The sequence below is a fragment of the Microtus ochrogaster genome, chromosome X (assembly GCF_000317375.1).
Source record: "Microtus ochrogaster isolate Prairie Vole_2 chromosome X, MicOch1.0, whole genome shotgun sequence".
NCBI lineage: Eukaryota > Metazoa > Chordata > Mammalia > Rodentia > Cricetidae > Microtus > Microtus ochrogaster.
In genome coordinates, this window is record NC_022026.1 from 33,674,347 (window position 1) to 33,692,084 (window position 17,738).

General features: G+C 33.0%; 1 protein-coding gene across 3 annotated transcripts in view; it reads left to right on the forward strand.

Annotated features, from left to right (window-relative positions):
* The window catches only part of Diaph2 (diaphanous related formin 2), a 793,576-nt gene that overhangs the window by 241,623 nt on the left and 534,215 nt on the right, over positions 1-17,738 (forward strand). For all 3 annotated transcript variants that reach the window (XM_026784823.1, XM_026784824.1, XM_005358668.3), the window contains 4 exons: positions 2,069-2,133; positions 4,352-4,456; positions 7,777-8,091; positions 8,899-9,013. In XM_026784823.1, the coding sequence (XP_026640624.1) occupies positions 2,069-2,133; positions 4,352-4,456; positions 7,777-8,091; positions 8,899-9,013 (600 nt within the window). The remainder of the gene's footprint in view (positions 1-2,068; positions 2,134-4,351; positions 4,457-7,776; positions 8,092-8,898; positions 9,014-17,738) is intronic.

Consider the following 17,738-nt stretch of genomic DNA (forward strand, 5'->3'; position numbering starts at 1 on the left):
AATCAAGTCCCCCTCCCTCCTCAGCCCGAAGAGCACTTAGGGTTCCCTGACCTGTGGGAAGTCCAGGGAACCCCAACCTCCATCCAGGTCTGACTCTAGTATACTTTAATTCAGTTCATCGCCACAGAAAGATTGTAAGAATTGTTTGTTTAGTAGAGCCTCAGTATTATAGACATGTTGCTACTGGCTCTCCGATTTTAAAAAAGAAATGTCATGATAAGGAAATTTCCTTATACACTTAAAGAATGCCAGATAGAATTACTTTTGTTAACAGTCTGATCAGTGACAATCAGCTTCCCTTTTGCAATATGCTATATTTTATCACTCTGTAGTAGGGATTTCTATTTATAAGCTAATCAAAACTACCATTGCCTAGGTTGAAGCATGAAGTTGCTTATTTTTAATGAAAAAAAGGTGTTGAATACCATCTATATAACATTTTCACTCCATTACAGAGGATAGATTCACAAAGAAGTCAGAGATTGAGCATCATTTCTCATATATTATTTTCCATTTCTAAAGGTAATCCATACTGTAGGCAATTGGAAATTTATGTAAATGACAAACATCAATTGCATCAAGACCACTCCCTTTTCAATGAGTAAATTTTAAAATAGCTTTTATCTGTGCGTGTGTATCTCTGTCAATGTCTCTGAGCTGAATTTTCATAGAGGATTGTGAAGGTTTGACTATGTTTATGTTCAAATTGGGACTGTGTTACTACATGCCATATTATGATCTATCATTCGTGCAGGACAATTCTGTATTCTGTCAATAATGTTTTCTGGGCCATCCCTAACATGAGGCCTGCTTTTTGGGGTTTCTGTCCTGCCCATACATGCAGGCAAAATACCCATATATCTAAAATAATTTTTAAAAAAATCTATTTTTATACATTTAAGTGGAAAAATTACTTCAATTTTTATATGAAAGCTAATCAGTATATATAACTATTTATATATTTATTTATATAAATAAATATATAAATATATAAATAAATATATAAATATATATAAATATTTATATATTTATTTATAGTAAGTATATTTATTCTTAAAAATATAAATGAATAAATATATACATGTATTAATACTTGTGTACTTAAAACCATCATTGTATTCAAAATCATAAACTGTATTACTCCTGAAAGTTTCTGCTGTATTCTCCTTCTTCCACCTTACTCTACTTATATACTGGGTGGTCGCTAAAAATGGACACACCCTCTAATCTGTCTTATACTGACTTTTATTTAGCTTAATTATTCTCTCCAGTTTCCTTTTCTAAAATCTTATGTAAGCAGTGTCATGTAGCACAGTCTCTCTGTCTGTCTCCTTTCATTAATCATAATAATTTTGAGATTATCCATGTTATAATTCATATTCCTTTCTATTGTGAAGTAATATTCATATATGAATATAACACAATTTGTATTTCTTGGTGTCCAGTTGAGTTCTTTCCAGTATTTACCTATTGTAATAAAGCTGTTTTACATAATTTATAAAATTGTGCAATTCAGACATGTTTCATTTTCCTACGGAGAAATATTTGGGTAACACACAAAGATACAATATGAGACTGAAGAGGATTTTCTATTGTATTTATTAACTAGACTTTAATGATTTTGAATTTTCTTCCCTTTGTACAACATATATTTTGTTCAGATCAGAATTCAAGTAAAAGAGTTTACTGGAAAATCTGAATTGGTGAATGTTACTGCTACTTGCTCCCCCAGCATTTTGAGTTTTCATTATCTTGAACATAGGTTCTTTCCATCCACTCTCTATATAATAGTGTACAATTTTAGAAAGAATTCTATAGTGGTAAAATTGGAATTATAATTAACAATTATCATTGCAAGGAAAATTTTATCAAAGATATTTATGGATGCTTAGGTTTTTGCTTTAATACTTAAGAAAGAAAATATGGTATTAATATGTGCATTGTAGTATAGATTAGTTTCCTTTTAATGACAAGTCATGTTAGAATTTCAGAATCATATACTCTCAGCCATAATTAACTAGATATTCCATCTCATATGTTTCTAATCAACTTTGCTTCATCTGAATAGATGCTTGTGTAAACAAGGCAAAAGTTGAAGAAAGTGAACAAAAAGCAATGGAATTTTCAAAGAAGGTAAGACTGACAAAATAGTAATCTTGATTTTTAAATTGATAATTTAACCATAATAGATAATTACTTAACCGTAAGCACTTTTGTTTCTTTGTTTGACACTTCATATCTTTTTCTTTCAATTATGTACTACTAGAATCAAACGTTGTATTGTAGTGATTTATTTCATAATAAGATATGATATTATCATTTCCTTCTCATCCACCTAATTCATTAGGTAAAAAAAAATACTAACCTTATTCTACTTAATGATAAATGAAATAAAAATACCTAGCTGAAAGGAGACACAGTTAAAATCAAACAACCAAAACAAATTTCTTCATTGCATTGCTTTAGCATTCACTTATATCACACAGTTCCATAGGAAACTGGGAGAATTTTAGTTTCCTTTTAAAGCTATGCCTTTTGAACTCGTGATGAAATTTGGTGGTTAGAATGTTCTTCTAGCATGGGCAAGGTCCTGATTTTGATCCACAACACAAAAAGCTTATTGGAATTGATAGAAGTCTAATGTTGCAATTCATTCTCTTTTCCTGTCACCTCATTTCTTTCTTTAGACTTCTTGGAATTTTGTAATTGCCATTTATTAAATGATGTTGTTACTTTGTTTAGGCTTCCTGGAACTTGATATTTTTTCTTTATTCTTTGCTTATAAGTGGCTTCAAATAAGTACAATCTTTATGATATTGTAATTTCATTCATACATTAGATGGACTTGTTCTTATTTCATGAAAGCCTACATACAATTTTATCAATGTTTAATATAATTATCAAATTATCAAGTGTTCTTCCTTCTCCCTACCTACCCTTCTTCTTTCTTCCCTCCCTCCTTTACCTCATGTGTTTTTTTGTAGTTTTGGAATTTAGTTCTATTATAATAAATTTTTACCAGACCCTATAAGGTATTTTCAAGTAGACAGAAATGAATAAAAGCATAGCTAAGTAGTATTTCATCGTTTGAAATAAAAAAACTTGCCCTGACATTTTTTTATCTGTAATATCTAAAGGTCATGTTTAATATGGGATGAATATTTACTAACAGGGAATGTTCTGCTCCATCAGTTCCTAATCTTTAAAGATAGTTCTGGATAGTAACATATATTACTTTTATAAACAGAAATAACATTGTTGGGATAATCTCAGGACATATATAATGACTAAAGTTTACATTGACAATACAAGTTAAATGACATGTTCTATAGTGGGACCTATACAGCATTTTCTATAAATGTATGTAGCCCAGTTTATGTCTGCTTAGAGTAAGGACTGAGGTAAAAGCTAAAACATGATGCAGGAAATGTACATGTCCATTTGGAGAGTTGGTATCTTTAGTACCCCATATTTTCACTTCTCACTCCCCCCTCTCTTTTTTCTTCTCCTCCTTTTGTATCTGTGTAAGCAATTGTTTATTTATTTTGGTATGTGTCTCTGTGTTTGCATGCATGCATGAGTGTGTGTGTGTGTGTGTGTGTGTGTGTGTGTACTGACATGTGTCTGCTCATGTGGAGAAGTCAGAGAACGACCTACAAGATTCAGTTTTCTCCTTCCATTATATAGGGTTCAAGGATCAAACTCAGGTTATTATGCTTTTGTGCAAGCACCTCTGCCCTCTGAACTGCATTTCCTTTCCTTGTTTTCCTCTCTTGAGGTGTTTATAGAGGGTTTTGTTAACCAGCTGATAGACAATAGAATTTCAGTGTATTTCATTGTAATGTCAGATTTTGTCAAGCTCTGTGTTTTGAATTCTAAGCAATGAAGATTATAACAGAAATAATCCGCAGTCCATTTTATGTTAATGTACATACTTCCGATCATTGTAAAAATGTAATCATTAGGAAGATTAAATATGATGAAGAGTTTGTAAATGATTTCCATATTCTTATATTTTACTTTCTAATTAAGCTTAAAGAAATGGGACAAATAATCAATAAACAATATTAATTCTACAATTGAATTTTCTTTAACAATAAACTTTCCATACATGTGAACAGAGACTTGACAGTCCACTCATTTTTTTTCCATTCCTTTTTTTTTACAAAGAGAATTTTCCCTGTGTGACTGCTTAGTTTTCAGGAGAATAATCAAGAACTTTATCTCTCTGAGTGATCTGTAAATTCAGACAAGAAAAAAAAAACATGCTTCATATTTACTACATAATGTTGTTTAAATCTTTCTCAAATATGTATTAGTAACTGCACATTTATGATGATGGTCATTGTAGTTCGATGAAGAATTCACAGCTCGTCAGGAAGCTCAAGCGGAGCTTCAGAAAAGAGATGAAAAAATCAAAGAACTGGAAATAGAAATCCAACAGCTTAGAACCCAGGTAATGAAACAAAATGGAGACTTTAGTCACAATGAATTTGGGGGTAGAAATTTATCTCGTTAGTCAGAAGGAAAAATGTGATGGGAAACAGACATTTTGGTTGTTGTTAAAAGTTTCACATTTTAGATGAAATAAGTATAGATATGATTTTTCCAGGACAGTTAATCATTTTTATGTTTGGAAATAAATAAGGCTTCATTTGCTCAAACTGCCCTGAATATATTTTAACAGAATACATTACTCAAGCCAAACTGTTTATGACATGAAATTTTCATGATGGTTTGCAAAATTGTGTGCATAGTATTTTCTTTCAAAAAGAATATAGAAATGCTCATGAATTTTAATTATCCAGAAAGACTTCTTGAAATCTTTAAATCTAGACTACCTTCAATTCAAAACCTATACACTTTATTTTTCTTGACATTCCCTTGCACAAACAGTTCTTAATAATATGTCTAAACTTTAAAGTTAACTATATTCTTAGCATATTTTGTGGCTTAAATGAATAATATGAAATTGAAGAAGATGCCTTTAAATAGATAATGTGCAGTAGGTGGTCGATTGATATGTCCATCCCCAACAGTATACTGAGAAATTACTTCCAAAGTCACTGGTAAGCTCGAAAGGTTTCCACCCATAGCCCAAATCTTAGTTTCTTCTTTCAGTATTGTCCTACTTCCCTTTCCATCTGTCTGAAAACTTGATTTCTCTGATTTTCTCATTCCCCAATTGTGAGATATCTCTGTGTTTTCTCTGCCCTTGGCATTTTTCTCTGCTTTGTTTTTCCTAGCATAAATGTCCCACTCAGTTTCATATGTTCATATATCACCTTTTAGTAGGTGTCAAAACTTTTGAGTCTGTCTTCCATTTCCAGCTGTCCCCGTAGGCATGTCTTTTGTATTGAAATCAAACTCAATATTTTTGATTTTTCTCTTTCTTTAAACCAGCTTAGTCTCCATTTTGACCTGTTTTAAAATGTATCACTTTCTTTAATACTGAAGTTTGATTTATTTCTTACCCTGTTTCTGATAAAGATAGTTCTTCTTTTATTTAAATTATTCCACTGATTTTTTTCCTCTTCATTAAAACCCCAGTCCCTTCACGTCTTGCTGAATTACTATAGTTGTCTCCTTATTTTCCTTCCTGCCTATAGTCTTTTCCTCCTCAAGTTCATCCTTTTATGTCAATTAATCCTCACAAAACATTGTCCTAAATATTATAACTGAAGGATTTATTGTGTACAGTGGCCGCCTGTTGTATCTGGGATTAAACAAAATCTCCTTACCAAGAATATTAAAAGCCTTCTGGCCTAGGCTGCCTCATACTTACTCCCTTTGCAGCTTAGACTCTGACTGCTCTCCTAGCTAAAACAACCTTTATTGCTGTGAAATTTTCCTTCCTTTCATCAGGTCTCTAAAGTACTGCCTCCATACTTTTCATTCTGCCAACTTTTTCACACATTACTTAGAGATTTTTTAATGATTTTTCACAAAGAAAATATTCCATAGTTCACTAAATTTAATAAACATGAAATTCTCAGAGATTTGCAAGACATGTTAGCATATTAAATACATTGAAGAAGCCTCTCTAATCTTGTGCCCTTCCCTGACTCATTTGACCACAGTAGCTTCTGTTGGTTTCATTTTTACTTTTGAGACAGGGTCTCATTTTGTATCCCTGGTGAGGGTGGTGCTCTTTGTGCAGTCCAGACTTGCATTGAACACATAGAAAGCCATCTGCATCTGCCTCCCAAGTGCTGGGGTTAAAGGTATCTACCACCATTCCTGACTGACTACAGTCTATTCTGTGATTGTTTTCTGCCTGTTACAAAAGCTATCTCTTGCTAGCATTCATCTACTCATAGATGCTGGTGAATTCCCCTGACCCCTTTCTTTCCTTCTTGTGCTATATATTGTTTTTCTTTTGAGGCTCACTCTGACTACCTGGCCCAGGCTAGTCTGAAACTTTCTATATAGTCCAGATTGTGCCAACATGCCCTGGTCAACTGTCTCAGCTACATTACTACATTATATCTCAGTTTGATTATTTAACTTCTAATTATTCAATGAGGGAAAAGTAGCTAATATGTTTTGATACTGAAAGGCTACAAACTTGGAGAATATATATTTACTTGAATTAAAATTCTATATATTTGTTCTCTTTTTCAGGTACATTTACATGGTGGGCAACACTCCCCCTAAACTATACCTCCACCCTTAATTAGTTTAAGGAATTTGTGGTTGTGGTATTAAAATAGATTATATATAATAGAGGAAAAAATTCCACTGGTGTTTAAAATGTTCATTGAATAATTGTTTTTCTTATTTGCATTAATTTTAATTTTTATAATTAATTTCCATAAATTTTAAAAATTTGCTGTCTTTCAGTGAAAAGATGAAACATAGAAATTTAGCTTTCAAATATTTAAAAACAAATTATCCAAAATTTTTTGGAATAAATAACAAATTTTCTGAAATTGATTTTTTCTAAAAATTTAATTAGTCTTGCAAGAGTAAAAAAAAAAATCAGGCTTTTACAGGTTTGTATATTTTCTCATGACTTCAGTAAAGGATTTCATTCCAGGAGAGGTAGCCATTTTAAGTATACAAAGATATTTTGATATATCTACATATAAGTATATACAAACATGAATACTTATACATATAAATAAAATTTGATCAAAAGTACTGAATGCTATATAGAACATATTTCCACAATTATATCTAACTATTAACTAAACCTTTTAAAATATTTTATAAATAATAATGTTACTTAAATTTTTTTATCCAAATTGCATTTAATTGGTTTTTTTTTTCTGAAAGACACTTCAAAGTTTAACTGGGACAATGAAATATTCCAAGAAGAAATTTTATATTAACCAAGATAAAAGTTCTTCCTGATTAAAAAAACCATTATGCCATGAAACTTCAATTAGTGAATATAAATATTTTGATTACAAAAAGGTCTGTTAAGTGCTACTAATTTCTTTGAAATATTTTCATGTTCAATTGGGAAAGGGAACCATTGTGATTAGTAAGTAACGTTTTAAAGTTTATTTGATCCTTTGAATATAATATGGAATTCAGTGTTATCTATGTTTTATTAACTGCCAGTCGTGAAGAAACTTGAAGTTGCTTTCTGACAGTTAATTGTTTGGAGTATGCATTGTATATCAGAAGTCTTTATTTATAGGTTCTGATAAAGTATATAATCAGGAAAATTTAGAAAGGTGTAAATAGTATTGAGCCCTGAACACCCAACAGATGTGTGTAATTTGTATTATATGTTCTTTTAAGCATTTCAACTTATTTCTGTTTCAGGGAGCTTCATCTGAAATCCCAGGCCCACCTCCACCACCTCCACTGCCAGGTGCTGGACCATGCCCACCACCTCCTCCTCCACCACCACCTCCACTTCCTGGAGTAGCTCCTCCTCCTCCACCACCTTTACCTGGTATGCCTGGTATTCCACCACCACCACCACCACCTCCCCCTTTGCTTGGAGGACCTCCTCCACCACCACCCCCTGGAGGAATTCTTCCTCCCCTACCAGGAGCAATTGAGCTACCATATGGAATGAAGCAGAAAAAAGTATATAAACCAGAAGTATCCATGAAAAGAATCAACTGGTCCAAGGTAAGACTTGAGGGATCCTTGTACTTTTTCCATGACTGGGAATGTGTGAGAAATGCATTACTGTGAGTCACCATCAAATGCTGTTTAAGATTCTGATTATTGGCATTATTGCTTTCCTCTGTGGCCTTAACAAATTATATTCATCTTTCAATGTATGACCTAGATAACTGGGAGCTTACCAACAGCTTTGAAATTATGGTACAAAAAAAAAGGAAAACCAAATTGAAAAACCTATAAAATGTATAATGAAATGAAACTAATTTCATACTTTTTTATCATTGTAAATATAAAGGATTGTGACATTCTTAATATCATTTCCTGTTAAGATTCTGTTGTATTTGATATTTTTGGCCTTAGAGAATAATAAGTATTTTCATTTTAAACTTTTATAAAAGTGTCATAAAACTGCAGGGATGGAAGGCTCAAACAAACAGGTGGACAAAAGGGTTTAGGGAAGTGGGAGTGGGAATAATATATACAATGTACATGTACTAAAATTTCACAATAAAATCAAATACTTGGTATATCAAATATTTCAAAAAACTAAGAACAAGGATAATGTATGCAATTATTTTGAGGGTCTTTTCAGTCAATACTTTCAAATGTATTTTATTATATTGCTTTTTTTATTTACATTGCTTTTATATAGCTTTACTGTACAGTGGCAGAATTGTGTTTCTCTGAATATTTATGAGTTTAATTTTGTATACTTGAAATAAATTTAGTGGATTATAAACAAAGGAAAGTCAGTTTTTGAAAAATTAAATAGTAACTGCATGAAAACATGTCCTTGTTATTTCGTCTTAGATTGAGCCTAAAGAATTATCTGAAAACTGTTTCTGGCTAAAAGTAAAAGAAGAAAAGTTTGAGAATCCAGACCTATTTGCAAAATTGGCCTTGACATTCGCTTCCCAGATAAAAGGTATCTTTTATTTTTACATATTATTAATTCCTGTTCCTCATGTATTGGAATTCATTTCTCTGCTAAAATGTTCCAAGGATGTATGAATGTTTTGTTTTCTCACAATAAGTAGGGTCAAACATAAATATATTCATGTACTATGTACATTTTACTCTGTAGCCACAGGAAAATGTTCTCATTTCAATTTTGTTTTGCATGAATACTATTATTTAACTTAAAGCATAGACTTTATCTTTATTTTTAATAAGTTTGCTATACCTCATAAAACTGATTTACCATGTATCACAAAATTACATCATGGAATACTAATGCCTCTGAACATTATGGATGATATTGGAGTAATTCTATATACATCATTTATCTACATCACTTCTTAGGAATCCTCATACTTTTTCTTATGAGCATATGCTCTGAATTAAAATCCAAATTGGGTCCTCATCAAATATGATTGTGATTATTGATTTGATAAATGTATATTTTTTATGATCATACCCTTCGCATTTTTAGTGCAATTCAGTAATATGTAAGTCTTACAATTAGTCATTGTGGTCAATGGAGATTTCATATTCTATCTGAACATACTGATTTTAATATCTCAGTTAAATATAGACATTGTACTGGTAAATCAGTTTTTCCAACTAATAAATGAAAATATTCTATCCTTTCTTCAAGATGAGTGCTTTGTTTTTCGAGATGAGTGTTTGTCATCTGATTTTTTACTTTGTTAATTAGGAGTAGAATGGAGGAGAGCGTTATAGAGAAATAGAGAGAAGAGTAAGAAAAGTGAGAGAGAGGAAAGAGAGAGGAAGGGAAAGAGGAAAGGATGGGGGGGAGACTGATCTGTGATGATTAGAGTGTTCTGAATATCTTTGACATTGAAAAATGTGTTAGTAGTTTTACTTTTTTCTTATTTGCTAGAGTTGTCTTCACATTTAAAATTTCTCCAAACAGTTGGCCTATTACTGTTTATCATAATTCTCAGAAAGTACCCAAGTAAGTACTTGGTTTTGAGAAAACAACAACAAAAAAAATGATGGCAGGAAGCAGAAATATAGATTACACTTCCATTCTAGACTCAGACCACTGGGGAAGAGAATATTATTACTGGTTTTTTTACATTATGATCTAGACTAGCTATTTGTTGAGAAACATTTTAAAAACATTTTCCATTGCTATTCCTTCCTATCTTCAGTATTGGACATTGATATTATTCTGCATTTGTCAACTGTGTTCTTTTTATATATTGTATATAATTATGTGTTGTGGGTCTGTGTTAGTACATTTAATTATTCCCTTAGCATCAGACACTTTGTTTTCCTGCTACAAAAATGAAGTAGCAAATGTGTTTCTGTGTGTGGTTTTGGGTGGGATGGGCTGTAGTGCAAATTAGAGGAATGTATTATACAATTAATAATTTGAAACATATCAAAAATCTGCCTTCAAGTATTTATCAGTTTAAAATGTTACCAAGAATGCATATGAATTCATGTTGCATCCCTAATCAAAGTCAACAGTGTTGTAGAATCTGGAACTTTGACCACCAGTAATATACAATATTATACAAGAAACCCCACATCTTATGCCATGAGTTTGGTTGTTGTGAAAACACAGGCAGTCTAACAAGAGTGTAGAGGGAAGAGAAAGGGGAAGAAGACAGGTATGATCAGGGAAATGACCAATGTGCATTATATAATTGTATGAAAAGTCTTACGAAACCCAGCAATATACAGAATGAATATTTCCCAATTAAAACAGAGATGCAGTAATAAGTATTGGATGGAACTATCTTCAGGCTATGTATATATGGAACATAAGCAAATTTCTTGTTTAGACTCATATTCTGTTCTCAAGATGTCTTATTTCATACAAGTAAATATTCTACAATCTGAAAACAAAATCCAATAGCTGAAACACTTCTGATATTAAGTATTTTGGATAATTGGATACTCAATCTGTGTCTTTTTCTCTGAAACTTTTGCCCATATTTCAGGTAAAAATGTTAAATGTTTAGGAATAATTTTTTTGCTTTTGTTCAGGTGATGAAAAAGAAAGTTCTTGGTAGTCTAGGCTACTCTGTAGCCCAAGATGGTCTTAGATAATGGCATTCATTTTTCAGCCTCCAGAGTGGTAGTATTTCAGGCATGAGATACCATAGTTGGTTACTCTTCTGTTTTGCATGCTGTCGAACAGCTTTTTTTTTTTCTGTTAACAAGCAGTTTTTAACTTTTTTTCTGTGATTTTTTTCCTTGCTTTGATTTTCTCACTCTGTTAAACATTTGCTGTTTTATAAATTGCAGTTACCCTACTCCATACAAATGATTAAGTAATCCTGAATTCTTAATTTTTTAAATGAAGAAAGTAAGATTAGAGACAGAAGGATAAATCGTAAGGGATATTGGGGTGTATGCAGCATTGCGTGTGGGAATTTGTTAAAGTGAACCCATTACTATAGTGAGCATTGCAAAATGCAACCTACTTGAAAAAGGGTATTGAAACCGAGTCACATCTACTTTCATCAATTGTAATACATACCAATTCCACTGACTGAATTACCTCATCTGTAGTGTGAATAGACTAATGTTTAACTAGGTAGGAAAATGAGATCAGGTTATATACATTTAAGTAGCTGACATACTCACTGTTTGGTATCTAATCTAACACAATAAATGTTCATTTGTTTTTCTCTTTTGATCATCTGATGTTGAGTAAGTTTGTGTTGTGTTTTAGTTACTGACAATTACTACACAAGTTTGATTGGAAAGAGAATTTCCTTTTCTTCCTTGTGGTGTGCACTAGAGCTAATCAGTTACAAAAGAAGGAATTCCTAATGCTCCTGCCAAAACATAATCAAACCATAGTGAAACCAAACCAATTTATTCAAATCATGTACTCACTGCTCTGAATGCTGCCTCTCCATTCCCCTCAAGTTTAATTCTTCAAATTTCTGTGTGGCATTACTCCTATTTTGCTAATTTTGAATGCTTAAGTACATAGACGGAAAGTGGAACCCTTTAGTATCCCTGATTTATTTCTGAAGGGACATTTCAGGATCACTGACATATCAAAGAACATATTGTGTGTGTATGCAATAGACCAAACAAGTTTTAGTGACACAACACATGCTTTAATTAACATTCTTGAGAACTGATTCTCTCCCTGTAGCAGCTGAAGTTCTTTGACACTCACAGTGCCTAGATTCATGATTTGGTCAATAGATGGCAGGCTTAGTAAGTAATCAGCAGGAGGTTCTGGCTCCAACAAACTTAAGCTGTCCTGCCCTGGCTCTTATAGCTTTAGGGCACCTCTTTCTTCTCCATTCTGCTGCTCATTGCAGCTCAATCAGCACCATTCTGGAATGAGCCACCAAGCTCTTGTTTCTAAGACCTAATTCCAAGGCTGTTAGACTCAGTGTTCCAAAACCTTACGAGAACTACCCCCTACTGCAAGGCTGTGGGAGAGCTCACGTCTCCATTCTCACTAAATGCACTATAAAGCATTACTAGTCTATGTTGTCAAGCGAATGTTTAAAATTTTAAAGTAGCTTAGACTTGCTAAATAGAAAGGAGCTTTCAAATGTACCAGTTTTAATACCTATAATATTTAGATTTGTAAATATTTAATGTGTGAAAAGTTCCATGGAATTATATGTTCTGTATGAATTACTTATTCTTAGAGTTTTAGAGAAAATTATTTTTAACATTTCACTCCAAAGCAATTTACTTCTGTTTTAGGGGTGGGTTTATCTTTCATTTCATTTGACTAGTTTGTAAAAACACCTAGTATGTGCATGGGGAAGAACTGGTTAATGTCTTCTTCCTGCACCAGGGAATTCATAATCTATTGACTAAGGTTGGAAGCTTTCCATATTTAGTCAAATTATAGCAAATGTTGGAATAGACTTTTTTATTTCAAAAACTGGGAAGCATAGAATATAGCTAATTTATAACTGGAAATCCTAAAGAACTCAGAGGTGGTGGTATGAGCATTTGAATAGTTTCAATAGGGAAAGATGCAAAGAGTCTTTTCGGGTAGGGAACAGCATTAGCAAAGTATGAAAAATTTATACAAGTGAAATTTAACCTAATTTATTTGAGCAAAGAACTGCCCATGAATTTTGTAGTGCCCAGGGTCAGAAGGATTCATATGAACAGCAAGCTTTTTTATGCTAGGTATGGAAACAGAAACAGAAATCAGCAGGCTTGTTAGAGTTAGGCATTTGCTTCATTTGAGCATTCTTTGATTAAAACTCAAGTCTCTGTGACTGGTGGAAATTCAGCTGGTTATTACAAAAACTACATATACTAAATTAGGTTGAACTGGAAGTTTCGAGCCAGCTCCAAGCCTATGGTCTCCTATTAACTTAACAGTGGGGAGAAGAGAAGCACATACTGTGCTGAAAGCACATGCAGCAGCTGCTGGCGTTGGAGTGAGGAGACTTGGTGAAAAGTGCAGAGTGAAGAACATTGTGTTGCTCTTTTCATATGAGTGTGAGCATAGCCACTGGCAGTAAGACTTGTCTCTAGGTCTGAACATTTGACCTCCTCGAGAAAATCTGATGAAATACAGAAAGTACAAAATTAGTTTATAAAGACTTTTTTGTCAGAATTGGAGAGAAATTCTTAAGCTGTCTCCACTTTGCAATGTTAATAACTAATAGAAAAGTTGAAATAAAAACTAGGAAATGTTTTTAACATTCCTCTTCCTAGAGGATGAGTCTTTTGGTGTCAGAGCCGTTTTCATTCTTTGCATGTATTTTCAGTGGGAATCCTAATTCCTAACCCCTCTTCCCTATATTAGATACCAAACCATGAAGATTAACCCGAGGTTTTTTCAGTGCATAGGTGATTTATAATTTTTTATAGTGGATATTACTAATTGTGAATAAGTATTGCTAGCCTTGGCAAGATACAATGATACCCTCAAAGAGTATGAATCTAGTTTTCAAATTCCATGTTTTCCTTATTATGAGATTTATGTTTTTATAAGCCATCATAACGCCTTGATGCAAAATGTAGTTCAACATGTTGTCTGTTTTAGTGAAATATAAACATATACATGTCCATATGTGTTTATATGAACAGAGAAGAACAGCTGCAGAAGACCCTGTAGTCTTTTAAATATACATTATATCTGTAACTATTGCAATTTGCATGTTTTCTACTTATGTTTTAGTCATTAAGATGATATTTTGAGACATAACCATGCAGGCTATAATGATAGTATTATTTTGCCTTTAAAATCACAGTAATTATACATAATAATATTATGTAAGAATTAAAGTAATGATAGTTAATATTAACTAAAGTTGAAATAATAATAAAATGTGTATCTTATAACTGCTAATTCTAATTAGAATTTCTAGGGTTCTCTAGAGGCTTTAGGAAGAACAAAGATAGTGCATGTTTGGAACTTGTAAGCAATTTCTTTGGTTTTAATGTTGCTTGAGGTAATATAAGAAATAAACATAAGAGGTTAATAAAATTTAGATTCTTCAAAAATATATTTCTACAGTGTAGTTTAGGTTTAATAATAACTGAAAATGAGGTGTTATAAATATTTTAAGTGCAGATAAAATTCACTTTGCAGTACTTAAAATATCAGACATAGTTTTGAGATTTTGGTAGAACACAGTTTGATGATGAATATAAAATCAGTTTTCTTCTAGAAGATATTTTAAAGTGTGTGTTTCTCAGATTTAACATCAGCTGTCTGACTCTGAAAATATCCAATGTTGCTTGATTGCTTAGCACAGTATTCTATATTAGGTGAAGAAATGAAAAGACAAAAAATGTTAAAATCCAATTTATATCCATTTTTATAATTCAGAAGCTTTTGCGGTTGTCTTAACAATAATGTCAGACTCAGTTTGTGCATGCTTTGTACAATAGTGTTAATGTGCCCAGAGGGAAATAGTGTCCCAAAAAATGATTTGTCATCTCAGTGACATATGTTTCTCCGAGTTTCGGAGATGGGAAATCGACATCCAGTCCTGGATGTTGTAGAGGATGCCTTCGCATGTGTCCTTCTATTGTGGAAATACCTAGGCTTATTTTTGGGGTATCCTACCAAAAGCTGTGTTCCTAACATCATCTCCTGAGGCTTAGGTTTTACATATGAATTTTAGGAGAACATTTGCAATATTAACATTCAGTCTCTTTTAATAGCTATGCTTAATTCCATTATTTTCTTATATATTCTTTCTTTAGTTTTCTGTAAATTGATTTTCATTGTCACCTTACCACATATTAACATGTTATTAGCATATTAATAATTTCAATTTAGGATGACATGCTAACTTATTTTTTATACTGGCATATTCTATCATCAGATGATCATTTCATTATATAAAAGAGGTAATTAGAAATTTTAGGGAAAGAGATACATAAATAAGCAACCTTAGAGAGATGTTGAGATACACAATCTTCTGCTTTCTAAGCAAGGAGGTTTGAAAATGGCTGTCTTTAGAGGTTATAAGAGCCATTGTCATACGTTTCTAATTAGTAGCATCACTATAGTGACTACCAGTTATATCAGCAATCATTATAGAAATAGCATGACAATGTAATCTGAGATATCTTAAAAACTACAATTTGTTGAACCCATATTTTATTTAGTCTTCATTTCAACCCTAGATAATTTATGATTTTTTATAAGAGTATGTCTCAATTTCATAGGTAGTAAGTGACAAAAATGTGATTTTGAGCCAAGGTTTGTTTTTAATGACTTCCCTATATTGTAGCAATGGGTTTTAATGACTTTTATGCCCTTAGTAATTTGTGCATTTTGTTGCATGGCTTAGCAGAGCTCTTTTTTCACACAGTTAATGATGTAGTACTGCATATATTATATTATCTTGTGAAATGTGTCATTCCTATTACCCAAGCACTAAAGGCAGTTCTCCAGAGCAGGAACCAGAAGATGCAAGGTGTAAATTATTCTCTGAAGAAAATAAAGTTATTTCTTTTCTATGATGAAGGTTTCTTTTTTTTTCCTTTTGCCATTATCTCTGTACAATGTGTCACTGAGAAGACAATGTGATGATTTGGGGTTCTGCTACTTATTTATTTATTTGTAATTGATGAAAGTATGGTTTTGTGACATTTTTGTCTCACAATGGTTTATTAATGTTCAGTGGATACATGTATAAAGTAATAAAATAAATTTTTCGTGAAGAACTTTTGTGGCTCGATTCATAACATCATAGATGTTTTGCACTAACATATTTGCGTTTTGAGATATGACCAGGAGAGGCTATCTGTCTTTGGTTTTTACTTCTAAACATTGTGTACACTAAGTACAATATCAGGATGTTTTTTGTTAATTTGTTTTTTGCTGTTTTTACAAGGCAGGGTTTCACTGTGTAACAGCTCTGGCTGTTGTGGAACTCACTCTGTAGAACATGCTGGCTCCAAACCCATAGAGATCTGCTTTACCTCTGCCTCCCAAGTACTAACTAGGATCAAAGGCCCATGACACCACTCCCAGGCTAACGTGTTGTTTTGATAACATCTGAAAATAAAAAACAATTCTGTCATTTTGAATCATGATTCTCGCTAAATTTGTTTTATCAAGTATAAATTATGTTGCAAACTATGTTTTAACAGCTATATGCAAAGCTTCAAAATATTATGCTTTGTTTCAACTATATGTTATGCCAATATCAGACTGTATCTTATACAAGAAGTATAGAGCAAGCAGTTTTGTGTTACTCAAAGTATATTTAAGTTAGATAAATTCAACTTTGCTAAAATGTTGAATACTCCTAATACCTTTAGTCAGTCTTTTTGGTGAGTGTAAATTTAATTCTTCATTTTTAAATTGATTTTTATTGATTTTAAATTGATTTTTTCTCTGCTTCACTTAATTCTTCCTTTCTATTTTTTTAATTTATTTTTTATTTGAAAAAAAGTTTCCACCTCCTCCCAGCCTCCCATTTCCCTCCCCCTCCCCCCACTCATCTCCCCCTCCCTCTCCAGTCCAAAGAGCACTCAGGGTTCCCTGCCCTGTGGAAAGTCCAAGGTCCTCCCCCCTCCGTCCATATCTAGGAAGGTGAACATCCAAACTAGCTAGGCTCCCACAAAACCAGAACATTAAGTAGGATCAAAACCCCCTGCCATTGTCCTTGGCTACTCATCAGCCCTCATTGTTCGCCATGTTCAGAGATTCCGGTTTTATCCCATGCTTTTTCAGTCACAGTCCAGCTGCCTTGGTGAGCTCCCAATAGATCAGCCCCACTGTGTCAGTGAGTGGGTGCACCCCTCGTGGTCCTGACTTCCTTGCTCATGTTCTCCCTCCTTCTGCTCCTCATTGGGACCTTGGAAGCTCAGTCCAGTGCTCCAGTGTGGGTCTCTGTCTCTATCTTCATCCATCACCAGATGAAGTTTCTATGGTGATATGCAAGATATTCGTTCAGTATTGTTATAGAATAGGGTCATTTCAGGTTCCCTATCCTCAGCTGCCCAGGGAACTAACTGGGGACATCGCCTTGGGCTCCTGGAAGCCACTATAGGTTCAAGTCTCTTGCCAACCCTAAGGTGGCTCCCTTAACTAAAAATTGTGCTTCAGTGCTCCCCTATCCAACCTTCCTTTATCTCAATCATCCTTTTTCCCCAAGTTCCCCCCATCCTCCCCTTCTCCCTTTTCTCTTCCCATCTTCCCTTACCCCCATCCCACCCCACCCCCAAGATCCCAATTTTCTCCCTGGCAATTTTGTCTACTTCCCATA